This window comes from Oreochromis aureus, unplaced genomic scaffold (assembly GCF_013358895.1).
Source record: "Oreochromis aureus strain Israel breed Guangdong unplaced genomic scaffold, ZZ_aureus HiC_scaffold_90, whole genome shotgun sequence".
Classification (NCBI taxonomy): domain Eukaryota; kingdom Metazoa; phylum Chordata; class Actinopteri; order Cichliformes; family Cichlidae; genus Oreochromis; species Oreochromis aureus.
In genome coordinates this window covers 177,018-204,063 of record NW_024108988.1, presented here as the reverse complement: position 1 = coordinate 204,063, position 27,046 = coordinate 177,018, and the positions used below count along the sequence as shown (strand labels likewise).

General features: G+C 38.0%; 2 protein-coding genes and 1 long non-coding RNA gene across 3 annotated transcripts in view; all 3 read right to left on the bottom strand.

Moving 5' to 3' along the window:
• LOC120437328 overlaps window positions 1–22,043 on the bottom strand; it is a 126,714-nt gene extending 104,671 nt beyond the window's left edge. Inside the window, exons 1-7 of the mRNA XM_039607885.1 lie at window positions 21,778–22,043; window positions 21,448–21,480; window positions 20,321–20,599; window positions 16,985–17,248; window positions 14,007–14,103; window positions 13,837–13,923; window positions 5,745–5,748 (exon numbers count right to left, since the gene is read on the bottom strand). Coding sequence (XP_039463819.1) covers window positions 13,920–13,923; window positions 14,007–14,103; window positions 16,985–17,248; window positions 20,321–20,599; window positions 21,448–21,480; window positions 21,778–21,814 — 714 coding nt within the window. The 5' untranslated portion in view covers window positions 21,815–22,043 and the 3' untranslated portion in view covers window positions 5,745–5,748; window positions 13,837–13,919. The remainder of the gene's footprint in view (window positions 1–5,744; window positions 5,749–13,836; window positions 13,924–14,006; window positions 14,104–16,984; window positions 17,249–20,320; window positions 20,600–21,447; window positions 21,481–21,777) is intronic.
• LOC116328764 (Fc receptor-like protein 5) overlaps window positions 3,249–27,046 on the bottom strand; it is a 108,114-nt gene continuing 84,316 nt past the window's right edge. The window contains exons 6-17 of the mRNA XM_039607879.1: window positions 9,780–10,052; window positions 6,676–6,939; window positions 6,083–6,358; window positions 5,297–5,416; window positions 5,124–5,139; window positions 4,953–5,044; window positions 4,502–4,552; window positions 4,332–4,394; window positions 4,174–4,233; window positions 3,784–3,846; window positions 3,502–3,564; window positions 3,249–3,390 (exon numbers count right to left, since the gene is read on the bottom strand). Of these exons, the coding sequence (XP_039463813.1) occupies window positions 3,383–3,390; window positions 3,502–3,564; window positions 3,784–3,846; window positions 4,174–4,233; window positions 4,332–4,394; window positions 4,502–4,552; window positions 4,953–5,044; window positions 5,124–5,139; window positions 5,297–5,416; window positions 6,083–6,358; window positions 6,676–6,939; window positions 9,780–10,052 (1,349 nt within the window). The 3' untranslated portion in view covers window positions 3,249–3,382. The remainder of the gene's footprint in view (window positions 3,391–3,501; window positions 3,565–3,783; window positions 3,847–4,173; window positions 4,234–4,331; window positions 4,395–4,501; window positions 4,553–4,952; window positions 5,045–5,123; window positions 5,140–5,296; window positions 5,417–6,082; window positions 6,359–6,675; window positions 6,940–9,779; window positions 10,053–27,046) is intronic.
• On the bottom strand, window positions 25,133–26,152 carry LOC120437330. The gene is made up of 3 exons (XR_005611030.1): window positions 25,974–26,152; window positions 25,807–25,890; window positions 25,133–25,316 (listed from the first exon to the last, which is right to left on the bottom strand). It is a non-coding gene; the product is annotated as an uncharacterized LOC120437330 (long non-coding RNA).

The following is a 27,046-nucleotide window of genomic DNA, read 5'->3' as shown; positions in this document are numbered from 1 at the left end:
AGGAAGAGACATACACTCACAGTGTTTTAACTGATACACTCACACATCCACATGCACACTCACTCACGTGCACTCACATACCAGGTATGCACACACAGTCACTCACGTGCTCGTGCACATAGACACAGACACAGAGTTTGCAGCACACATGGGGATTTATGATGGGGTCGCTCCTATAAAGCTGGGTGGAACTAACAAAGGGGTGAAGATTGTTGCAGAGGGACACCGGCCTCGTCTTCCCTTCTAGAAGTGCATGCTTAAATGAAGATGAATAGAGATGAATAAAGATTTTGTAAAAATGACTACTGGGTCCGGTGCCGTTTTCTGGATGCTTCGGCGAATCAAAGAACCGGGGTGAAACTGATTTCGCAACACTCCTCTATAGGGATAGAGCAGGATTAGTGCTGTCCAATCTAAATAGTTATTATTGGGCATCCAACATGCATAAAATATTATCGTGGTGCACGTCCTCTCAAACCAATTGGTGCCAGAGCAAAGTGGCCTCCTGATCCCTGTTGTTACGTGCTTTAGCATGTGATGCCTTACAGTCACCCTCATTAAGCTTATCTTCCAACCCAGTTGTTGCTGGAACATTAAAAATTTGGTCACAAATAAGACGCCACTTCGGATGGCTCACACTCCCTCTAGCAACCACGATTTGCAACAATCAGTTATTCGCTCCAGCGAAGATGGACTCAAGATTCTCTGTTTTAGAAGATAAAGGACTTTGTAGTCTGCGTGACTTATACATAGATGGTATTTTTGCAAGTTTCGATCAATTTGTTTCTCGCTTTAATCTGATTCTCTTCGCTATTTCCAGCTGCGACATTTTGCAAAAAACCACTCAACTTCATTCCCACATATCTCAACTCCCAGCGGAATAGACTTGGTTCTTAAAGCTAATACCCTGTTAAAGGTCCACATCGCTTACCTTTACAAACTAGTTTCTCCACCCAGTGAATCTTTTTCCATAGTGCTGAGATGAAATGGGAATCAGAACTCCACATGAGCTTCTCTGAGTCGTTCTGGGAGGGAGCTGTAGGGCCATTCATTCGTCATCCAGTTGTGCCAGACTTTGATTAATACAATTTGAAGTCCTCCACAGACTATACTACAGTAAAGAAAAAAAACTTTACCCAGAGAAATTTGATGACAAATGCAATAGATGCTCACAGACACCTTGCAACCTTACTGACATGTTTTGGGCATGCCCCAAGTTTCTGAATTTTGGCATCAATCAAAGACTGCTTACATGACATTCTAGGACTCCTAAAAGTGGAGAAGATAAAATTTTCCCTCAGAGGCTCGTCTGATAGAGTCTCTGTTCACTGGAAACCATTGCTTAAATACTTAGAAAAACTACCAGCGAGAGAAATCTCTATGCAAAAACTCTTCTGTTTCTACCAGCAGTTGCTGTCCCATCTCAAAAGATTATTTCATTTAAGATACTCTAGTATTTACTCAGAATGAGGAGCAAGTAATAATAATAATAATGGATTGCATTTATATAGCGCTTTTCAGGGCCCTCAAAGTGCTTTACAATTCCACTATTCATTCACGCTCACATTCACACACTGGTGGAGGCTACAGTTGTAGCCACAGCTGCCCTGGGGCAGACTGACAGAAGTGAGGCTGCCATATCGCGCCATCAGCCCCTTTGGCCAACACCAGTAGGCGACAGGTGAAGTGTCTTGCCCAAGGACACAACGACCGAGCCATTAATATTAATATTAATTTACAAGGATTAGCACTAGCACCTTGCTGTTTTTTTTTTAATTAATTAATTTTTTTAAGTGTGTGGGTTAACACATCTTTCTGTAGTATATTTACTTTCCAATTACCAGGGGAGGGGGAGGGTTGGGGGGAGATTATCCTTTCTGTATGTACCTTTGTATTTTATAACTGTCTGGTATTTGATAAATAAAAGTTACAACATATCACTCCCATTGTTGCATTTATAATTGATTAAATACATCATAAAACATGCTGTTACTTTTGCATTTACCGCTTAATTAAATCAACAGGGAACACAGGACTGCATTCACACCATATAACATCAGAACATGATTAAAAATGAGATTTTATTGGAAACTAAAATAACTGAAAGTCAACAAATTAGTTACAAATGGTGACAGGACAAAATAAAAAGTCACCAGTGTGCTTGTTGCTCTCCCACTTTATAAGACAAGGGCATGATTGATAGTGAAGAGGGAAACCCATCTACAGCACATGCAGTTGAGTTATTAGAGCACATGATCAGCAGTGTTTATGGTGATTTTGCAGAGGAAAATGCCAAGCTAGCTCGACCCAGCTGGTTAAGTTTACACCTGACTGAGCAGGACCCTGACCTGTGCCCTCCTCCTGACAGGATCCCACCTTACTGTGACTAAAGAATGAGACTCTGCAGGGTCAAAGAGATGTTTTGTTTCTGTATTGTTCTCTGTTGAACCTGTCTGGATTTTTAGCTCTGATATTTGTGTCATATTAATAAATTCTTGTGTGAACAGTTAATGCTCAAAAGTGAGTGTTATGGAAAATTATAATACTGCGACTTCTCTGAGTCGTGCTGATTTACCACATGTACAAGTTCTCTTTTCCTTTGACTGCATCCTGTGACAGCAGCACACAGAGAGCTTCTCTCTGTAAATGTTCTACTTCACAGTCCTCTGTGTCAGATACATGCAGACTGCTGTCATGCTCTGTACTGTTAGTGACCACTGTGCAAATCATACTCACATCTGTTTATTTCAGGTTTCCATGACAACGCTGATGCAAACTGTTTATGTGTTTGTGTTGTTAGTTTGTGGATAATCTCATACAGAAAAAAAAATCAAACATAAACATTAAAAGTTTAACTTTAAAAAGATTTTACTTTTTCCCTTCTAACAATAGATGAATAAAAAGATCAAAGACAAAATAGATACATAAAACACATGTATTCATACATTCAAATGCATTCACTGCCTATCATATAATTCTTATTTATATAATGTAGGAGATCTTTAGACAATCACAGTTAAAGTATTTGTTGGTCCCATTTCAGTATTTACTTGTGAAACACTGCAAACACTGACTTTAAGTTGTGCTGTCAGATACTAAAGATCACATATTTCACACTTTGTTCTCACTGCTGTTGGAACATGTTAGATACATTGAAGCTTTATTACAAAATCTTTATAAAATATAACTGAATATAGAAAGCATGAATATTAAATATGAATACACCTCCATTTGTTTTATACTAAAAGACAGCAATATGTCTGATATTATGATGTAATATTGTAACTGTACATAAAGCTGAGCATGTCTGATATTTGGGGAGCAGAGGAGCAAGAGTGGCTTCATAAAAAGCTTCTTCTTGGCTTTGCTGCTACAGCTCTCCTCACTGACCTGTAAGACAAGCACAAAAAGACAAAGTGATTTCCAACATGTAAAGATATTATGAGCTGAAGACATTTAATAATGTGAAGAATAAATCAGCCTGCATGGCAGCAGAATTACTGAGAGAGCTTCCTGATGTGACTTCAGAATAAACTGCTGCATCAGCTGCAGGACTTGATTTTCCTGTGAATGAAGAGCAGATCATTGAAAACAATAATATCATTAACCAGGAGGAAACTTGATGTCTCCACTAATACAAAGATAATTGAGTATCATAGATTTTAATCAGCTGATGAATTGTTAATACATAAGTATAAATATTAAAATAAACCGATTGACATTTTAAGAACAGATAAACATGTTGAACAATATTCAGTGGAGATGATGGCAGACTTTGCTCACCTTTGTTTTTCTTGGCTTTTTCTTTTTTGGGCTGTTTGACCTCAGCATACATCAGACTGTCCTCTAAAAGAGACGTCAGAGCTCAGGACACATTTGTTCAGCACAGATATGATACAAAGATGTTGGATACATATGGACTTTAAACTTTTTAAACTACAGTGAAAGAAATTCAAGTGAAATCATTTGTTGTCTGTGACACTTCAGCTTTGCATGTGTGTGTTTTATGATTGAGGTCTGGGTCAGAATCTGTGGATGCTGTGATTCAGTAAAGCTGAAACACTGATTAGTAAGTGAATAACTAAACTCCATGTTGACCTATAATTACCTGCAATATAATGATGTGATGACACATTCAAGTACAAACACTGAATGAGACTGTTGTGACTGTACCTGCAGCTCCCGTCTTCACCTCAGAGTAAACAGCACTCTGCTCTGGTTTATGATGCTTCCCTGTTAAGATGATCAGATTAATGAAAATAATTAATACATTGTAAACAGTTTAAAAACTTTCCAGATTTTTTTCTACACTGACTGTTTTGTGTACTCACTCTTCTTTCCAACGTTTTGAAGTGTAATAACAGAGTATGTGAGATCTCGAGGTTCATCTGCACCTTAAATATAAAAATGTTTGTAAACACATCACATGCAGTTAGTCTCCTTAAATCAAAAGCTTCTTGCATCTCTAGCTGCTCTGAGCTTTTCTAAATATAAACTGTACCAGTTCCAGTGTCTTCCTCTTGTGTGATGGATTCATAGAGGTTAGCATCACCTTCATGAAAAGAAACCAGAGTCAGAGTTTCATTTTAATGTCATCAGTCAAAGAAAGATTTTTATTAGTTGTGTTTAAGTCAAATCCAGGACTATCAGATATTTTCAGAGCATGAACCCATCATGGTGTTACTGTTTGTGTTGTTCTGATATGAAACAATAACATTTGTGGATTCTTTCAGTCGAGTTAAAGAAACAATCAGGTTGTAAAATCCTGTTTGTTTCTGATCTTTTGTGCATGTAGTCAGTTGGTTATTTGGATGTTTGTCCAACTGGATTTTGATAAATGCTCTTTGAAAAACTGCTGAACACAAACTGAACCTAAGAAATGTTCCTGTTAATGGAGACTGAATGAAAAGTCAATATTAATAATGATAATAAAGATCGGTTTAAGTGCTGACCAGGATGAAGAGAGTTGTATTCATGAGTTTCATTCTGGTTGACTCCATGATTTGTGGAGGAGCCCGGACTGTGACTCTCAGACTGGATCCACCTAAAACATGAAATAAACACAATAAACTCAAAAGTAACTGATGTTTGTTTAAAATAATAATAAAAAGTATTTTACCAACCTGGTGAAGCAGGAACCTGTGAAAGAGACAAATGTTATTACACATGTTTGTGATGTAATTTGTTCCACATTTATTTTGTATCATGAGATCAGAATACATGTATATGTGTGAATAATTAAAGTCTATGCAGTAAATAAACTCTCTGACACAGGATGAGAAGAAGAGGCTCTTACACTTGGACTGTCTGCAGCGATACAACAAGAGCAGGAGAATAATAATGAGAGAGACTCCACAAACCAGTCCAACAATCAACCACACAGGAGATGAAGAGCTGTCAGCTCCTGACACAGTTACTGTAACAACAAACATAATTTTGATAAACTTTAATTAAATTTAATATTTCATAACATAATTTTATAAAAGATCCAGTTCATCTATTTTCCTTGACTAGAAATCACTTTGAGTCAACTCCTGTTGTGTTTAATATACTTGACTCCCCACAGTGAACACATCACAAAAGTTCAGTTTCTTAAATTTCCTCTTAAATGTTGACTTCAGTAAATCTGCTTTACAAACATTTACTATATAAATATGTCAAACATGTCAAATCTTAATATAAAGAAACAAAACTGATGTTTACATTGAGATTTTCTGTTTCCTGTCAGAAACTGTCAGCATGACTCTGCTCTGTGGTTTCATGTTGTGACTCCTGTTCTACACTACTTGCAGTGTTACTTGTAGAATTGTTACAGAACTAATTGTGAATTTATGTTGATTTGGAGATTTGCTGAAAATGATTGTTTCACATTCATAATCCCACCTAGTCTCCCCTCCTTGGATCACATTCCTGACACTGATTCTCTAGACTCCATATTTTACATGACTATTCATGTTCATCATTTCCAATAAGAACATTATTACAATGCCAAAGAGGTTAACATGAGATATAATGCTGTTTGGCCTTCATAGTAATCCTCAATCATCAATCTATTCAACATTGTTGCTGAATACAAACTCACCAGTTGTGTTAATGTGAACTTCTTGGCTGTCCTCTGTGTAGTAAACTGGGTTTCCTCTTCCTCCTCTGCACCTGTAGAGTCCTTCCTGTGAGACACTGATTTGTCCATTTGATGGGGAGACAGCATCCACTGGGGTATCATCTCTGTACCAGTAGTATTTCCATCCAGATGATGATGATGATGATGATGATGATGAATTCACAGAGCAGGTCAGGGTCACACTGCCCCCTACTGGAACAGCTGTGTTATCAGCTCTCAGTTTGGCCTTTGGTTTATCTGCAGTTCAGTTTAGAAAAAGCAAAATACAGAAGAGCAATCACAGTATTTAATGTTTCTTAGTGGATGTGGTGGAGCAGCTGAGACAGATTCAGCATTTGTTCTGCATTTCATCTTTCATGTATTAGAGCTGCACAGCAGAGAAGTTACTCTCATATGTTTTGTTCTCTTCACTGTGAATAAAAAGCTGCTGTTCAGGTTTTTGTTGTTGGAATAAAAACTAAACATTTTACTGACCAACATGAAAGACAGTTATAAAGCTGTAACACAAAAGAAGTGCTTTTTCCTTATTTAGATACTCTGGATGAAGATCTTACATGATACAGTCAGTGTGATGATATCACTCCACTCTGAGAAGAAATAGTCCCTTCTGCCCCGGCAGCTGTATCCTCCACTGTCAGACTCAGTAACTGTGATTCTGTATTCATTGGATGTTGGAGGTGTGTTTAACTTGGCTGCTCTCCATTCATACGTCCACTGAGCTCCTTCACCTCCCTGAATCTCACATCTGACAGTGACTGTCTCACCGCTGTATATCTGAGTCCAGGATGGCTGCAGGGTCACAGTGGGCTTACTGGGAACTGTTCACAGGAAAATATCCAGTTAGAGACAAATAGAAACATAAAAATTCTGCTGTTTAAAACACGAGAGTAACGTGAGTGAAAAACAGCTGATTCACAGACAGAAACTGTTTAGAAGAATGAACATCAACACATATTTACACACAAAGTTATGATGCCATGTAAACAACTTCAATTTATAACGTTTAGTCAAATTTTTTAGAATTTGCGTCACTCAGTTGTTATGTTTTATTGACATTCTATAAATTAATTTTTAATGAGTTTGATTAGGTCTGCTTTGGTTTCATAAAGATACTAAATTTGAGGTGAATCAGGGTCAATAAAGTCTGAGATCAGCAACTCTGAGTTTATTCAATAAACTCCGAGTTAATTGTGTGTGAGCAGAGAAAGAAAGCCATCATCAGTGGAGCATGGATACCAGGATTCACCATGGCAACAGGTAAATAAAGAGCAGAGCCTCCAGTTTAGTCCAGAGTTTAAACAAAATAAAAACCTGTTTGTAAACAGTTGTAATAAATATCTCCACTGTCCCCGGTGTAAACATTTCTAATCTGAATAATTTCAGCTTCACTGACAGATGACGGCTCTCTTACAGCCACAGCAGAGATGTTTCACTGAGTCACTGTTAGTCAGAGTTCAGTAACAGTAACTGTTTCACATGAAATCATTGCTAATGAACGAGGCATGAACAAGGTCACTGCTGGCTGTCTACACCTGCCTCTCATGCCTGCTCTGCCCGTGGTGTCTGCTACACTCAGAACTTCAACCTCTTCAGTGAACGCAGTTATTTAGAGATGATGTCACACATCCTCACTGGCAGGGAAATAAACTTATCTGAAATCATGCATTGCTGTTATCCACCAAAATAAAACACCTTGACTAAAGAATTTGATTTAGTTGCTCCACTCAAACTGAGATGCCTGAATGTGACTGAACAGTCTGTCTGCAGCCTGAGAAGGATCTGCAGAGCTGCTGAGAGGAGATGCTGGAAAACAGGACTAGAAGTCATCGTTAGGCTAAAAACATTCTGTCACTTTTTACAAAAAAGCTACCAGGAAATCAAGAGAAGAGAACGTCTCAGAACTGCTCACTGCTCACAGTACAAGCAACTCCAGAGTATTCATCACTATCATCAAACAGTATAAATCCATCTACAGATGAGGTGCATCAGACCTCTGATAAATGTGAGGAATTTACCTTTGTTTTCAACAAAATGTACCTCAAACTTTTAACTTTTAAAACCGCCAGAATTTTTATTGTGATTTTAAAGAATTCAGACTTGGACACAAATATATTACAGACGAATATTAAACCTCCCTCTTTTAATGAAGTACTAGAAAAAGCTGTATTTATGCAAATAAAAGTTTTGTGTAGGAAAATGACATTCTTGATATGTTTGAGTTTGGTTATAGACTGAATCCCAGCACAGACCCCCTCACCAAGATAGTCAGTGACCTCAGACTGATGATGTAGCACACACCAAATATGTGTCCACTTTGTGTTTATCCACTAATTTCATTTTTAAAATTTGTTTACAGTTTATTTTAGTAATTGTGAGGACAAAGTCATTTTGGAGACATGACCAGTATTTGTAATGTTTTGTTTTTTTCACATGGACTGTACAGAAGGACAGTAAAGTTGAGCAACACCACATCTGGAAGGTGAACCGAGTGCACTGCGTTTACATTGCTTCTGAAATTTATTTGCAGGTTAGTACTATTTCCCGTCACATAGAGTCAAGTTTTCATCTGTATGCTAACTTGTAAGGGTTTGTGATTTTATTTGTAGCACTCATGAGTAGCCACATGTTGTCTTGCAGGAAGGTCATATAATTTATTTTATTTTCACTGTGAATATTTACTGTTTAATATAAAGTTCTTGACCCAAATATGTGTTAGTGCCTTGAGTATAATTCTGTGACTACAAAGCTGTTGATGTGGATGTTACTGACATGTGAATGTAGAAGAAGATATCAGGTAGAAGTAGTTATCTTCAGTCTGTTGCTAATGATGTGTGTTTATTTTGCTTCATTTTAATATCAAGAACAGGTACATGTGTCCTCTATAATTTCACTAAGCTAAGAGAGTGGTTTGCTTTAAAGTTGAGTACTGCTATAAGATGCACTGTGGAGCTATAGAAGCTTTTAATTGCTTATGGAAGAGCGAGTGTGTCCTTTTATTATGTTTGCACTGAGAGACCTCATGAAGTACATGGAAAAAGGTGGAACACTGAGGTGTGAATGCATTTATGTTTCTGCTTATGATTTTTAAAGATGGAGAAATGTGAACTGTAAGAACACTGGGACTGAAAGTGAGTAATAAACATGAATATAGGTCATGTTTGTTGAAATTTGAATAAGAGATCCAATCTGGAAGGTGGACAGACTGATCCTGAACTTTAAATGTATTTGCAGGAATTATTTGTTATTGTGGCTTCTCCTCTGTGGCCCTTAACAATGATGATAACGCTGCTGCCCTCATTTAACTTGAACTGAATCACCTTGTGTAGATGAACTGGCTCCACTCTGAGCTTTGAAAGCGACTTTATGAATGAAGAAATTAAACTGAGTGTTAGTCACTGGTTGCTGGTGCAACAGGAGGGGGAGAGTCAGAGAGAAAATCAAGAGTTTGTTGAAGAAAACCTGCCATAGTTCAGTTCAGACTCAGAGTGTAAGTTAGTCTCTTTCTGGAACAGAAAACTCGGAGTTTCCCTCATTTATAGGTTAACAAACTCACAGTTGCTAGCTAACGTTTTAGCATAGATCGCATGTTATTATGTGATCTCAGTTTGGTAGAAATATAAACTATATCAACTATAAACTTTATAAGATTTCAACTCACAAGTCTCCACAACGGTGACGTCACTGCTGTCCTCTGTGTAGTAAACTGGATCTCCTCTCCCTCCTCTGCAGTGGTACAGACCTCCTTGTGAGACACTAATAACTCTGTTTGCTTCATTTCCTCTCATGAGCTGAGCTTTAGAAGAGACTGAATCACGTCTGAACCAGTCAAACTTCCAGCCAGCAGAGCCCTCCACAGAGCAGCTCAGTGTCACACTGCCCCCTGCTGGTATGACTGAACTTTGTGCTGTCAGTGTGGCTCTGGGTTTACTTGCTGTTGAAGATACAGGAAATACAAACATTAGATATCACTCGCTTCAGTAAAAACTTTGTTATATAATAAATATAGATTTTAAAGAGCAAGTAAAAATTTAAGAATCATTAATGAATTATCCAATTTATTTGTTTGTTTGCTTTTTTGTTCAATAAGTGCTTAATAGGTCACAACCCTGGATGATGGGTTAAGAAGATAGATGGAGTTCAATAATAGATCTCAGGTTTCTCAGGTAGGTCGGTCCCTGATCTCAGTGTGATCATCACACTTGTTACAAACAGGCATCAACAGGACAAGACAAAAAAAATGTCTTTAAAGCAAATTTGTTGAGAATCAACAACTGGCAGCAGCACATGAGGACAGCACAGGTATCTCAGCTAACTGTTAGCCAGCTAGAGAGCCAGGAGCTAACACTGGATGTATATAACATGATGAAAACTTTATCAGAGTGAATCATGAATCAGGTGAGACTGCTTTTATGCTCTGCTACCAAACTGTACTCTTAAATGCAGACACAGGTGAACTGTTAACTCTTAGCTGATCTGAGACCAGATGTAAAACTGGGACATCTGAGCTTCCACTGTTTACCTGTGTTTGTTTGTTTGTTTGTTTTTGTTTTCAAATAAAGTGAGTGAAAAACAGCTGATTCACAGACAAACTTTTTTAAAGAATGAACATCAACACATTTACACACAAAGTGATAACATTGTACAAATGAGGCATTTTGAGTCTGATTTGCTTTCATAAAATGACTTCGGGGTTAAAAAGCAAATCAATGAGTTTAATAGAAATAAAATAAAAAAACCTTTGTTTTGAACACAGTCATGTCTGTGTGTTTCATATTGATTTTAACATACGGCAGAATTTGATGAGATGATGGGTCAGAATGATTTTTATTCTTTTTTTAAAAAGTTGTAGAGCTGATATTATTTGTTGGGGGCGTCTGAAGAATACTACATTTTATCCTGTTTATTTCTGTCATTATTGTCCTGAGGTGATGGAGCAGCAGGTCAGCATTGGCGTCTCTATACCAGCTGAAAGTTGATGACACAAAGTGGTGACAAACTGTCTACAATGAGGCTACTATCAGCTGCAGCTCTTTGTCTGACTAACAATGGAACATGCTTTGTAGACCATTGAATTCATCCTGTGCTGACCATTATGACATTTGTCAAATGGAGATCACACAACAAACATGACTTACTTGATGCTGACAATGTGAAGGCTTCACTCCACTCTGTTGAAGAATATGAGTCATCTCTGCGTCGACTCTTACACATGTAGTCTCCACTGCTGGACTCAGAAACTACGAATGTCACATCATTATTGTGTGTCCACTGTGTGGGTGTGCTGGGTCCTCTCCATTCATACTCCCACTCATTGGTTTCACCTCCTTCCTGCACCTCACATGTCAAAGTGATCGTCTCACCTCTGAATATCTGAGGCCAGTTGGGTTGTTGTTTTACAACAACTTTATTGGAAACTGTTTACACATATTAACAGTTGAGATACAAATAGAAACATGAAATCAACACAGAAAACTTAACATTGTATGTTTGATAATCATGAGTGAATGTATATTTCAAACTAAATTACTGAACTCACTGGTTTTCTCAATGGTGACATCATCACTTATATCAGTGTAGTAAACTGGGTTTCCTCTTGTTCCTCTGCAGCTGTAGATTCCTCCTTGAGATACTCTGATATCTCTGTTTTGTTGATCTCTGATTTTACCTTCAGAGGTTCTTTGGGTTCGTCTGAACCACTCATATTTCCATCCATCAGAGCTCTGCACAGAGCAGGTCAGTGTCACACTGCCCCCTACTGGTATGATTGTTGTTCCTGCTGTCAGTGTGGCCCTGGGTTTATCTGCTGTTATGAAAAAGAAGGCAAGAAAATATACACCTGATATAATGTAAATGTAAAAAAATCCTAAATTTTAAAAGATTTCTTCAGGTGGCTCAAATTCCAACAAAACAATATCTACAAATGTTTTCATTATATTGTTTTTTTCTTTCCTTGCAGTTTAAGACATTTCAAATTTTTGCTGATTTCTGTCTCAACATGGTGACAGAGCTGCAGTAATTCAGGTTGTAGATCTCGAAATAAACACAGTATAAATGTTTGTCCAATCATAGGCCTGAAGAAGTCACACTGAATGTAAACTAATGCAGTTCACTGTCAGGGCTGGACTGGGACAAAAAATCAGCCCGGGCATTTTGACTAGTGACCGGCCCACCATGGTATTAAGGAAAAGCCATAAAGCCTTTATAATAAACTTAAACCTACACCATCCTCACTATTCTGGTATTCTAAACAGTACTTAGCAAAAATATAAAACAACCTAATCTATAATTACATATACCTAACTAATAGCGTTGCCAACTCCAAGCAAAAAAAGAAAAGAAAAAAAATAGGGAACCACTCTCGTACCCTCTGCCTCAAGATGCTTAATTGACAAAACCAATTTTAATTTAATGCATGTATAAAACAAATACACAGAAATCTATTATTTTTCTTCAGTAATTAAATAGATTCAACATCTTTCTTCAACAGAATTGCAGACTGCACAGATGGTACCTTCCCAAAGTAAAGAATACTATAACATACTAGGGTATATACTAGACTTAATATTTACTAAATACACTGAATCAGAATTCATCTGATGTAAAATGGATTTCTATACATTTTACATCAGATGAAAACTTTGGTTGTAAGACTCAGATAATTATTTATTATTAGCTAGACATTTTAAATGAGAATAAGAAAGAAAAGTATTTCTTTGTGCCCCCCTCTCCCTGTTAATGCCCTACCTGGCCCCCTGGCAACACTTTGCTAGACCCGCCCCTGCACAGTTACCAGCTGTCAGCTACACAGAAAAGGATCCTGGTGTTATTTGTTTCTCAGAAACAGTTCATAACTTCCCTTCAACTCATTCATGTCACCTAAAAGGTAAACCTGTTTCTCCATCACCTGTTCAGCTCTGATGATTCAGTAAGGACATCTCCTGGTTTCATCTTCATGTTTCCCTCTCACCACATAACCAAACCGACATCATGACCAGCAGCTTTTACAGCTGTGGCTCCAGCAAACATCAGCTGATACTAGAAATTAATATTAAATAAATGCTAACAACAGCTGATCAAGCTTAAATGCGCTGCTGTTGTTTAGCGCGACATCCGCTGGTTTCCTCTTTCTGGCGCAGAGAGAAAAGCCGATCAGCTGATCATTGATCAGTTTCATGATTGAATTAGCAACTTTCTAGCTGAAGTAGTACGGGACAGATCGTGATCCTTTTCACCTCAACTTTAAAGTCCGACCTCCTCGGCTGTAATTGGTCCAGCCCAGAGTCGATCATGACCAACTAGCCAATCCACCACCATTAATTTATACCGTTAAAAAAAGAAAAGAAATAAAACCCCATCGGCCCATAAAAATGAAAAATCACGAGCAGCCCTGTTCACTCTTGAAGGAAACACAATGATGGGTTCAGAGGGATCTGCCTAGTTTCATGTTTAGATAACAGAAACATCATCACCTTAATTTTTATGAAGCTTGTGATGTTTCTTCTTCTCCTTATTTAAAATGAATTTAATCCACAGTTATTCTTGTTATATATTAAAATAACACATTTAGTAATAATAATTGTCAATCTGTGAGTATTGTAATACTGTGTATACTGTGAGCAAGTTTCAATGACAACATTAATTAGATGTATTCAGAGTTTTATAATTCAGATGATTTTCAACATGAATCATCACATTATTGGACACTGAGGACTTACCTGATACAGTTACAGAGACGGTGTTACTGTTCTTTGTATAAGATGATCCCATCCTGAGACCAGAACACTGATATTCACCACTGTCACCTGTAGATGTAAAACTTAATACGTGTTCTTTATAGTCACTGTAGAGGATAAATTCTCGACCATCCTTGTTGAAAGTGTAATACCAGTCAGTGTCGTTTCCTTCATTCATGTCACATTTGAAGGTAACAAACTCTCCGATGAAAAAACTGGACCAGCTGGGTTCAATAGTTAGCACAGCATCTAGAATCCAACACAACCACAAAGTTAACAACCTGAAACACTTTTATGCACAAACACAATCTGTGACAGTATGTTCATACACTGTTCATATATTGAATAATAAATAAATATAAAATATACGTGAACTGTAATTAAGATTTATGTAATATTTTGAGATTAATTTTTACTAAATTAATTAAAAAACATCATTGTTCACGCAGGAACAATTCTGCAAAGAACAGTCTGAAAAACTTAAAAATGACTTTATTCATCTGTTGAGCTCTCTGAAGAGATCTGTGAGCCACGTCTGCATTTCTAGTCCCTCCTCTGACCGTGGTGTTGGTCATTTTAGCAGACTGCCGTCTCTCTACACCTGCTCCATCCATGGTAGTAGTAATATACCTGCACTTTATGTATTTTAATTAATTAAACTGTTTTTAAGGATCGCATAGATCTCAGCGTTCTGTTATTTAGACATAGATGATTTAATTCAACTAGTTTAGGTGCATTTCACTTTCTTTTGCGCTCCGAAAGAGACAGAGCCTTGTAGTTTTTAAACAGAGTACCACAAATAACATTTATCCCTTTAGAAATAAACTTTTCTTGTGATACTTCTAAAAACACATATTCTCACCTAGCCACACTAGCCCTGTATTGACACCCAATGTTCCTTTAATGCAACTAGCCCTATAATTATCTACTAGTCACACAAACGCACTGCAACAGTAAGACTCGATGATTAGACAGAGAGGTTACAGCTCAGGCCCCAACAGTCAGCAAAACAAGTCATAAAACAATAAAGGCTGTTTCCTTATCAAGATCATCCAAGGACCCACCTGTAACCCCCTGTGCCTAATCCTCGAGTCTTTCTGTTGCAGTATCTTTGTGTGGCTAGTAGAGAATTATAGGGCTAAGTTTATTTCTAAAGGGATACATGTCCTTGGATGCTCTTGATAAGGAAACAGAAAAAAAAAGTGCAGAGCCCAGTCAGTGACTTCAAGATGTACAGAAAATGTGCTGCTTGCATCTGTAGCTCATACGTAAATATAGCAAACCATTTTGTTTCAGTCATTAAATATTAAACTATTATTATTGTTATAATTGTCTCATTGTTTGTCAGCTGTTGTTTGATGGTCCCAGAACAGCCACACAATTCAACACACTGAACATCTACAGAGACTTTGGAGTGACGTGTTAGACAGCTTCTAATCAAAACACCAGGGACCATCTCTAGTGGAAAGTTACTGAGACATTGTTGTTTAGACTAGAATGAGAGAGCTTCTGTAATAAAACTGTTAGGGGCGCACCACCATTTTGAGATCCGAGGCAATGTGTCATGCAGGACGCATCTCCCTTCTACAAGTAATGTGAAAGAGAAATAGTGTTAAATGGTCTACTGAGCAGTGTTTTGTCTTCCATCGGATGCCTCTGAGGAATCAAAAGAACTCGGTGAAGTGTTGATATTTACACTTCACAGGTTGTTACCACGTCTTAGCCTATCAGGAGCTTTGCAGTATCTGTGTTTCTGTGCTGCTCACATCTGTAGTACATACCTAAAAATAGCAAACCACACAAGTGGTTGTCTTCAGAGGTCTTTACTAATCCCTGGTTGGGTTGTTAATAATCATGTGATAATCATGGGCCCCGGGGCCTCTTTGTGGTCTTTCTGTGAGTTTTGTCCTTTTCTGCTGATACAGTTTGCTGGACCCCTCCTGCTCTGTCGGCTCAGGTTGACTGACAGTATGGGTCATAACATCTGACACTTAACTCTTCATGGTCGTCTTCAGGTGTGGTCATCCTACCCTAATCCCTCTTTTTACAAAGTGTGCAACAAATCTGAATAACTTTAAGAAAACTGGTGTTAACCTGCAACCGTAGATTATTGGTAACCCCATGAATCCAAGCAGACTGTTAGTTGCTGTTGCTGTTGTAATAGCTAATATCTTCTTTGTTTTTTGACTCTATGATTAAAAGCAGATCCCCATAAACCTCCTCATTGTAAGGTCAGCTGCTCCTACGGGGGATGGCAGGTGTTTGGGTGCTTTGTTCACCCATTTCTTTGGTCCTGCTGCAGCTTGTAATGTGTGTCTGGCTGATCAGTGTTGGCCGATTAACCACAGTAATGTTTGTTTTTAAAATATTTTCTCAGATATTTTTTCTTTCTAAAAGTAATTTATATTTATTTATTGTATGCCTCCACCTTAATGTCATCATTAAGTGATAAATCTACCTGTTTCTCATTGGTCAGCTACAGCTCTTGCCATCAGTTTATCACTGGTCAAGACTAGAGCCAGCCTCTACTTTTATCATAATTATAATTAAATATGATAACTCTATTTTTGATTATTATAGCTTTGATTTGCACAGGGGAGGGGCACCAGGTCGCTGAAGGTGGAGCAGGTGAGAATTTCTGTTTACTTGCTCTGGGTGGGGGTTAGACTCCAGGAGAGAACAATGTCTCAGTTGTCTCAGACTTCTGGTAAAGCCTGCATCTCCCAGCCTTCATTGTTAGCTGCCTTTCTCTTGTAAGGACAAGTCACGAAGTATTCCATATCATGTTCTGTTATGATTTACAATGTAAAAACATATAATATTAAAGGATTTTTTTTATTAGTTACATAAAAACATGTTTATGAATGACTGACCCATACATTGATTTTCTAACTGATTATTTATTATTTTTACTATCATCATCATTATTATTATTATTAGTAGTAGTAGTATTGTTATTATTAGTATTCTTCTTATTATTAATAATATTATTTTTGTTGTTGATTTGACTCTGTAATTGAATATTATAATTTTATAATACATCATAAAATTACATCAGTTTTATTAGCCCTTATTAAATGTTTGTTTGAAAGGGCCATAAATTACTTTCAGATTAAATGTTTAAACTCACCAGTTTCCTGAATGATGACTGGATCACTTTGTGCTATGAGTGAGTTTGTGTCTGTTCTCCATCCTCTGCATTGGTATTTTCCTCCTTTAGAGATCCTGATCACTTTATCTGATCCAACAGCTTCTGTGGACTTCACTGCAGATGAGGTTTCTCTGACCCACTCATAGTTTAATCCAGTAGAGTGTTTCACATCACAGATCAGTGTCACACTGCCCCCTGCTGGTATGGTTGTGTTGTCTGTTGTCAGAGGGACATTTTCACGTTCTGCAAGTTAGAAATAAAAAAGCTATTTGTAAAAAATGAAAGTGAACAGATTTTCAGTAAAAAAATATCTCAACACAACTACAAGTCAGTGTAGTTACATGATAAAAAACTTCTAATTTCAATTTTTATCATCAAAAAGATCAAATGTTGGAATATTTGATGAAATTAAAGAGGATGTAGAAATCCAGAGTGTGTCGTGATTCAAAGTCTGACTTTGTGTTTCTGACTTTTTTGAGGTTGAATTCTTTGTTCCTTCATGTTTGTAGTTTTGTTTATTGATCTGTATTTATTATTGAGCATTTTTGGAGCTTTGGTTGTTTTTATAATTTAGTCTTAGAGTTTAATTTGTTCTCTCCTTGTTTCCTGTTTCATCCTCTGTGTCAGTCCCCCTTTGTTAACTTTATGGTTGTGTCTGTTTCCTGTTCAGTTTCTAATTCTCATTTCATGTTTTATTTTCGAGGTGATTTGTTTATTTTTTCTTGGGTGGCCCTCAGAGTGGAGAAGTTTGATGTTTTCTTTTCTGCACAGTTCAGATGAATTAACTTTAAACAGCTGTATTAGGTTCAATGATTTCATTATTTTTCATTATTAATCTTTGTCTGTCGTCCTCCTCTCACCCCAATCAGTCACCACAGATGGCCGCCCCCCCTGAGCCTGGTTCTGCTGGAGGTTTGTTCCTGTTAAAAAGTGTTAGGATGCCTGGGTCGTTGACCCAGGGTTTTTGGGTTTATTATATTATTCATAATTTCTAGTTTTTGGTTTCTTTGAGTTCTGTTTTATGGTTTGTCTCTGTCTTCTTTAGTTGCTCTGTCTCCCCTGTCAGCTGTATCCCCTTGTCTAGTTCGCATCTCTGTGTATCCTTTGTTGCTATATCCCCGTGTCCAGTCAGTGTCTGTGTCTGCCCTGGTCCCATGTCTCTGTTCCCTCTGTAGTGCCTGTAGGTGAGTCTGTGTCTTTAGTTCAGCCTGTGTATGTTTTCTGTTTTACTTTGAAAGTCCATGTCTCATGTTAGTGTATCTGGTTTTGCTCTTCCTGTCTCGTTAGTCCTGATTTGCCCCAGCTGTGTTTCCCTCCTGTTGCCCATTCCCTGATTGCTCCCTCTGTGTATTTAAGCCCTGTGTTTTCCTGTGCTCTCTGTCGCGTCGTCCCTCATGCTGTGTGTATCTCCCTGTGTGTGTGTGTGTGTGTGTGTGTGTGTGTGTGTGTGTGTGTGTGTGTGTGTGTGTGTGTGTGTGTGTGTGTGTGTGTGTGTGTGTGTGTGTGTGTGTGTGTGTGTGTGTGTGTGTGTGTGTGTGTGTGTGTGTGTGTGTGTGTGTGTGTGTGTGTGTGTGTGTGTGTGTGTGTGTGTGTGTGTGTGTGTGTGTGTGTGTGTGTGTGTGTGTATATATATATATATGTATATATATATATATATATATATATATATATATATATATGTGTGTGTGTGTGTGTGTGTGTGTGTGTGTGTGTGTGTGTGTGTGTGTGTGTGTGTGTGTGTGTGTGTGTGTGTGTGTGTGTGTGTGTGTGTGTGTGTGTGTGTGTGTGTGTGTGTGTGTGTGTGTGTGTGTGTGTGTGTGTGTGTGTGTGTGTGTGTGTGTGTGTGTGTGTGTGTGTGTGTGTGTGTGTGTGTGTGTGTGTGTGTGTGTGTGTGTGTGTTTTCTTTGTTTCTTTTGTTTCTTTGTTTCTTTGTTTCTTTGTTTCTTCGTTTCTTCTCAGTTTAGGTTTTGTAGATATTCTTTGTTCAGCAATAAAGCTGTTTTGAGTTCATGACTGTCTCCGGAGTCTGCACCTTGGGTCCTATTCCTGTCTGCACACAGCCGTAACATGACAAAAAGGAGTTTTTCCTTTCCACTGTTGCCAAAGTGCTTGCTCATAGGGGGTCATATGATTGTTGGGGTTTTCTCTGCTTTCTTTGTATTATTGCAGTCTTTACCTTACAATATAAAGCACCATGAATTTATCTACTAATTAATCATGAAACACATATTTGAAAATGATTTTTCATTATGGAGGAAAGATGAGGTCACATCACATTTTTTCACATACACCCACATAGCAGACAGGTCTGGCCCGGATCTGGTATCAAGCCGGCACTGCTGGCTGACTTCTGGCATGGTAAGTGGTATGTCATCCAGATATGGGCCAGGCCTGGTGTAGATGGCACTGTTTATGTGATGGCATGCCACATCTGGCCCGATTGTGGTTTGGTTTATGTGGACCAGGCTCATAGAAAACAGGTCTTCCCCTGATCCGGCATCAAGCTGGCACTTCTGACTGACTGGTGTCATGGCAGGGTGTATGTGAACCAGATGTGGACCAGGTCTGGCAATGATGCCACTATTTATGATCCTATTTTCCTATTTTACTTAGAAGACCCAAATACCATGTGGCAATACTATACTGCTATGGTAGCCAATGTTTCCAATGCAGATTTGACAGGTTTGTGAGCGTACACTTTATCCAAAACCTAGTGAGGGTTTATTCATGTTTACCACTGGGTGGCTGTAGCTCAGGATGTAGAGCAGGTCACCTACTGATTGGAAGATTAGTGGTTTGATCCCTGGCTCCTCCAGTCTGCATGTCAAGAGTGTGAATGTATTTAGGAAGCACTCAGTTTAAAGAATTTGGGTGAATGTGGCATGTTGTATAGAGCACTTCGAATAATCTGGGAGAGGAAAAAAGCGCAGTATAAGAATCAGTCCATTCACTGTCTGAACAGCGTTTCGTCATGTTACTCATGCACTATTATGTGCAACATGTTGTTATTAATATGGCTTGATTAAGGTACACATTAGACTGACATGTGGGGCCAGAGCTGAAACTGTTCTGGGCCAGCAGTGTGTCTGCAACTGGCCTTGTGCTGCCCCATGTGTGGGCTACCTCTGGCAAACCAGAGCTGGTCCACCAAATGGCCGTCATTCTTTGCGGTATGTGGGCCATGTGTAAGCACATTGTGTGGGCCAGATCCGGGCCATACCAATTTTGCTATGTGAGCACTAGTGTTTCAAAATACATTTTCTCCAGCTTTGGAGAATCTAAACTGTTTTATTCCAGATTAAATTTCACACCCACCAGTTTCCTGAATGATGACTGAGTCACTTTCTTCTGTAAGTAAATTAGTTGCTGTTATACGTCCTCTGCAGTTGTATGTCCCTCGTGAAGCAATAGCGATGACAAGAACTCTGTTTGATTCAGCTGCCAACGTGTACTTTTTTTCCGATGTCGTTTCTCTGAACCACTGATATTCTACTTCACCAGAGTACCTCACATCCACATCACAGGTCAGTGTCACACTGCCCCCTGCTGGTATGGTTGTTCTGTCTGCTGTCAGAGTGGCCTTCATTTTACCGCCTGTAATTTTGAAAAGAAAATCAAATGAATGAAATTTTTGCTCTAAATGTTTGACACAAACTGACATAATGTGAATCATCTGTCTGAGTTTTTGCAGCCACAATATTCAACACACTGAACATCTACAGAGACTTAGGAGTGACGTGTTAGACAGCTTCTAATCAAAACACCAAATGAGGGATGAAGGTAAAAAACTCTATGCTGAGCTCAGAGCAGCATTTGGTTACCATGTTTGATATTGGATTTTCCTTTAATTTGTCATCTGTGTGCAGCTTTTGATAATTAGCATTTTTACAAATCCAAGAGATAATCCAAAAAAATCCCACTATATAATCCAGCCAACATGCCAACAGCAAAATTCAGTGAGATAATCTGCACTACACACACTGTTGATATTTTCAGATCAGATAAACATGAAAAGAAAATCCACATGTATGAAGCCACAGCTCTTCAGTAAATATACAGTTTGTATCGTGGGTGTGTGTTTGAGTGCTCACACACTGTGTACAGGAGCTGCATGCAAAAAGATCTTTTGTTAAAAGGGTTGGCGTAATAAGCAAATGCTTCAGCCAATACCTTTTGATTAGCCTTGTCTCGTGCTTTCTTGCTTTGTGGTAATCTTTATTCTGTATTCACTGAGATATTTGAATGCTAATCAATAAATCAATAAATCATTAAATCAACTTAACATGGTTATATTAACATTTTAACCAATAATATTAATGAAATGTTTGGTTTATGATACAAAATATAACACAGAGGACGACATTTAGAGCAACACTGTAGAAGCTAAATACTAGTTAAGATCAACACATATGATATAATTGGGAAAAAAAACAGTTTCTCACCTTCAGTGTTTCCATGGATGACTGTACTGAGCACTAAAATAATGAATGAAACGTCATCAGACATTATACAACTGATAAAATCACAATAAATATATAAACTGAGGCTTTTTAAAGGTAAATCTTCAGATTGCACAGTTATTACTCATCACCAAATTTATGTGTTTCTATTAGCTGTCAAACAGGCTGGAAACATAAAAAAAAGATCTAGTCTGTTGTGTTGAAGCTGTCAGGTAAACAGGTTAAAGCAGTGATACACTGTAACTGTCACCAGTGAGAAACATTCTCCTTCATCACTGCCATTCAAACAGTAAAGGTGTGTATTGTACTCACAGAATAACCCCAGCAAACAGAGCAAAGAGTGCCCCATCCTCACGTCCAGCCCTGCACGCTGATCTGCATCTAATCTCAAAGTGTTCGACTTTGCATTGATAATAAATGCAGAACAAAGAGAAGCTGCACTTAATGTAGATAAGACCAGAGTTTATATTCAGCTCCTCCTTCTATCACCTCTCTGTGCTTCCTTCCTTTTACACCAACCTCAAACAGCTCCTGTAGCTTTGACCACAGCAGTCGTGTGACGTGTTCACATTTCCTGTCCACTGCAAACATTTAAGCTTCTTTCCTGTTTTGTGTTCCTGCCTTTCTCTGTGATATACAAAGGTGCTCTGTTGCTTAGTTACTGACACACTTTGCAGGTCATAGTTTTGTCTTTGTTGTCGTGTCCTGTGGATCCTGCTGGAGTTTTCTTCTTCTGCAGACTGAGAGTCATCTTCTCAGCCAGTGTTTTAATATATTCATAACTATTAATGGTGTCATAGGTTTTCCTCATCTTAAGAGCAATATTCTGACTTCTAGTAGTATAAGTTGTTCTGTACCTCCTGACTGATGCTGCAGACGTACGTCTTTTATTTTTATTTGGCCCCTTTGGCCACAGATCTTCTCCATCTTTATGAATCCGTTGTATTCCTTATATTGTTTTTTTCAGAGGAACTTTGTTGAAATTAATTCTCCTCTTAGCTCAAATATTATCAGTCAGTTCTACAGTCAAAATGTTTCTTTAAGCTCAGCACAGATCTGTGAATGTTCTCACGATGTGGTAAAATTCTGCTTTTAAGTTTGGCTGTGACCCCAAACACAGGAAGTGACTCAGTGTGTAGTTCAAACTAAACTAAAGACGTGTGTGATTCATAAACTTAAGTAAAATTATAAAATTTTAATTCATAGTAAAGTGTATTATTTGATGGCATATCAAAGAAAAATATTAACACAAATCTGAAGATGACTTGATAACCTCACTCAATATAAAAAAAACCAAACAGATTACAGATAAAGCTGAAACACTGTAATTACAACATGTGTGTAGAAAACTAGATGCAACATACTGCAAGTTTAATTACAAAGATTTTCACCTATGAAATACTCAGCTAGTAAAAGTCTGTAATTGGATTATATCTGGTCCTAAAAAACAAACAAACAGGTAAATGATGAGATGTCTGACAGGTCGTGTGTTTTTCTGCCAGACCTTTATTTACACACAATTGTTCTAAACACAACACAAATGCATCACAGTCTGAGAGTCTCACATTTCACCTTCCAATCAGAATCATATTGAATGTAAACCTAAGTAAACTCAAATAATATAAATAAAATCCATACAGCCACATCTAATGTTATTTGTGCACAGATTATTATTAGCATATTCAGTTGCTCAGAGATAATAATTACACTCTTGTTTCCCACATAGTTCGACAGGAAAAACATTCCTGATCATATCTCTGTACTGGAAACTCCACACAAACACAGCAGAGCTAACAGCATTAATATGTCTTTAGCTGCAGACAATCACTGCAGAGGCACACAGTCTCTGTATACTGACATGTACAGCTTAAAAACACACACAGCTACATGCAGCTCAGGCTTGTTTGCTGAGCTAAGTTAGCTTCTACTGTCTCAGCAGCAACATGTTACATTTCAAAGCACAAAATAAACAAACAAATCAATAAACACAAATCCCAACAAAACAAAGTTCTGGTCGTTTTCACCTTTACTCAGTATGTCTCTCATATGGACCACATGTGTGATTTTTGTAATTGTTGTAAAGCAGCAAACACAGAACACATATACACAGAGCTTGTGTGTTTTTTAGAATAAAGCAAGTTTCATACTTTATTTAAGATGTTATTTATAGTAAAATTAAGAGCTTCTATTCCAACTTTCTGCCTTGTTGCTCTGTATTCTGTCTGTTTTACGTCTCACAGTCTCTTTATAATCTCTCTTTGCTGTCAGTTAGCAGGCCTAACGCATGATGTCATCTGGGGGGCAGCACACATTTAGCTTCAACTGTTTTTCTTCATTTTATTTCTGCAGGCTGATGGAAAAAATATGAGATCATTCTTATTTTTGAGTGCAGAGATGGTACAGATGAGCCTGCAGCTATGTGGTCACCTATAGTTATACCACACAGAAATATTCACACAGTATTTTCCACCATTCATGTGTCTTTATTTTATCAGTCTTCCTAATGGTCTGAGTACATCTGATATACTCTGCTTAACACATATTTTACAATTAGCCTGTTTTAAAGTTGCTGTTAGAAGAAAAACATATCTGTATAGGATTTAGTGGGTAGATCTTGAGGCAGAGTATTTTTTTTAATTCACACATATATTAACTTTTACAGCATGAACATGCAGAGACTCTCAGAGGAAGCAGCTTTTCAGGGTGAGAAACAAATAGTTCACAGCTTCTCTTGGTGCCCACATACATCTTTATTCTTTAGTGTGTCATCACCACAATGACACATTGTATAAAAATGCAGACAGAAATTAAAGTGAACATTTACACTTTGCTCTTTGTATGGATTCCTTTTTAACTCTCTGCTGTGAGCTGATAACATAAAACAAGACATTTACAACAAAGGAAACTTCAGTCTGAAACCACAGGCTGTGTTTCCTCTTTTCTCAGTGGCCCAGTCTATCATTAGATTAAAAAAAAAAACTGTCTGTGAGAGACCAACAATAACCAACAACAGTGTTTTACACACATGTGGTTATTGCAGGTTGTTCAAAAGAACAAATATGTTATTCATTATTGGGAGGTTTGCAGTGTGATCTTGTATTTCTTTGCAACTCTCAATTAGTTGGAATTTTGTTTCAGTGTTTTAAAACTTGTTCATCCATCAGAAATATGCAGCACTCTTCATTTGGATACGCTTTTAAGAGACTTGTGCAAATACACAAACATGGGTCATGATTATTTAATAACACTGATATTGTCCCAGCTTTATCAGAGGAAGTTCACTTCCATTTGACAAACAGCTTGTAAGGCAAGCAGACAAAAAGTGATCATGCCAAAGACAAATTGCAGGTCATGTGTCAATGCTGGACTCAGAGACAAACAAAATTAATAATTTATTGTAACCAACTTTAAGGTATAAAGGTGAATTACAGCACAATAACTACTTGGGCTCGTAATAAGACCCTGGCCAGAATCAGAAGACACCAAATTCGTATGGAGCCAAAGTATTGAGCAGCAATAATGACCTGGACACAATGTTAACTTTTGAGTAGCCACTCTTGTATTGTTACAAGGTATAACAGATATTGTCAAATTTGTACAGAAAAAGTATAAAATAAAATAAATAGTGTGCACACTTAACAAACTAAAAGTACTGTTAGTCCGTTATGATTTAGAGTTAAGCTGGCGATAGCCAACTCAAAGGTCCTTGTGAGTGTAATTGGAATGTATGAGTGTGGGTGTGTATCTTCTTTGGGGTAGATCGTCCTCAAAGTGGTTGGCTCGCCATCTATCACGACCGGAATATCGTCCTGGTCCTTAGACTTTTCTGTCCTCTCCAAAAAACACCTGACCTATAATCCAGGTCATAAAATGTACATTCTAATCAGACTTTCTTCCAGATGCATTGTTTAAGGTTAAAATGTAAAATCAAAATATTGCATCAACCTCATATTCATTACATCAACATCTTAAATCTTATCAAATCTCACAGTTCTGTTGTACAACATTCAATTTTCAAGTATATCAAATATGAGAACTAAACATCTAAGTTGCTCAAATATTTCTCTATTCATGTAAACATTAATTAAACAATACTTATGGTAAGTAACCATTGACATTCAAAATACAGTACACTATAATAATTCAGAACTATGTGCAAATAAGCAACAAAATACACATGTGAGTTCAGTTCAGAGGCATTAAAGCAGTGTGCTTAATTTCTCCACACTATAGGCCTATTCGTGAGAGAGAAATGCACTAAAAATTACCCTCTAGGTTACTTTAACTCACAGTGAACTGACAAAAATTAGCTTTAGAGCGGCTAAGAAACATGTTGCTCACCGTTGCTCTGTTTCACAAAAAACCCAACACACACACTGCTGTTGGAATTGCAGCAGCTCTCCGGATGAAAGGTGAGTGGTTAGCCTGTGAGACACCAAGCTAGCATTAGCGTAATCACGACGGTAAGTCTCTACAAGTTTTTTCCTTCGGAATAACACTCGTCTTACCGACGTTGCTTCTCTCCTTCATCCAGCCACTCGACTCCGGACTTCCAGCAGGTAAGTATGCTGGCTTTCCTTCCTCTCAATTCTGAATTTTTCCTCTCTTTCGTCCCTGCGTTTCTCAGATTGAGAAAAACCCGGGAGCACCATGCACCTTCACCTCACTTCCTGGCTGACAGGGTCAATGCGGCCTGGGTAGGCTCTGATTGGTCGCTGAGCGAGGTGCCCTCACGTGGGGTGAACTGAGAGGTGCATTCAATGGATGTCTAAAGAACAAGTTGTGTGATAAGTCTGTTAAGTGAAGGAGGAAGTATTATTTTGACAGAGTATCACTGAATCCTTACAGAATGGTTGTGATTGTACTGTGTGAGCACCAACATCACTGTGCAGAGTTTGTTTGTAACTCTTCACAGCAGTTTGATTCATCAAGAGAAAGTATCGACCCCCCCTGTGACATTAAAAGGTGGCCAAGAGTATAAAATGAAGGCGTGTGCACTAGAGGAGGTAAAAAATGTTTTTAATGTCTGCGGGAAACTGAGGGCTCACAACTGAATGTAAATGTAGAAACAAGCTTGTGTGCAATGTTGCACTAATGTGGTGACATTTTTGTTTTATGTATTTTATGTATTTATGAAGACACACACTTTGTGTCAGTTTTAACAGTAAAATATTTTGGACAATATTTGTTTTATCATCATACACTTGTTTTACTGGTGTAATGCAAAGAATGGTCAGTAGGAGGTAGTGAAACAATCATAGGCTATGTTCACACTGCAGGCGAAAGCGCATCAAATCCGATTTTTTTGACCCTATGCGGCCCATATCCGATCATGGTATGACAGTGTGAACGGCACAAATCCGATATTTTCAAATCCGATCTGGGTCACTTTCGTATGTGGTACTGAATCCGATAGCCTACATATCCGATGTTTTAGAAAGCGACTGCTGTTTGAACGGTCATGTCGCATTAAATCCGTCTTTTACGTCACTGACACAAGACAGACGCCAATAATCAGCGCCGGAGAAGACATCAGGAACGCTTCCTGGCCATAGATGTCAGTGAAACTCTTGGGAAGACA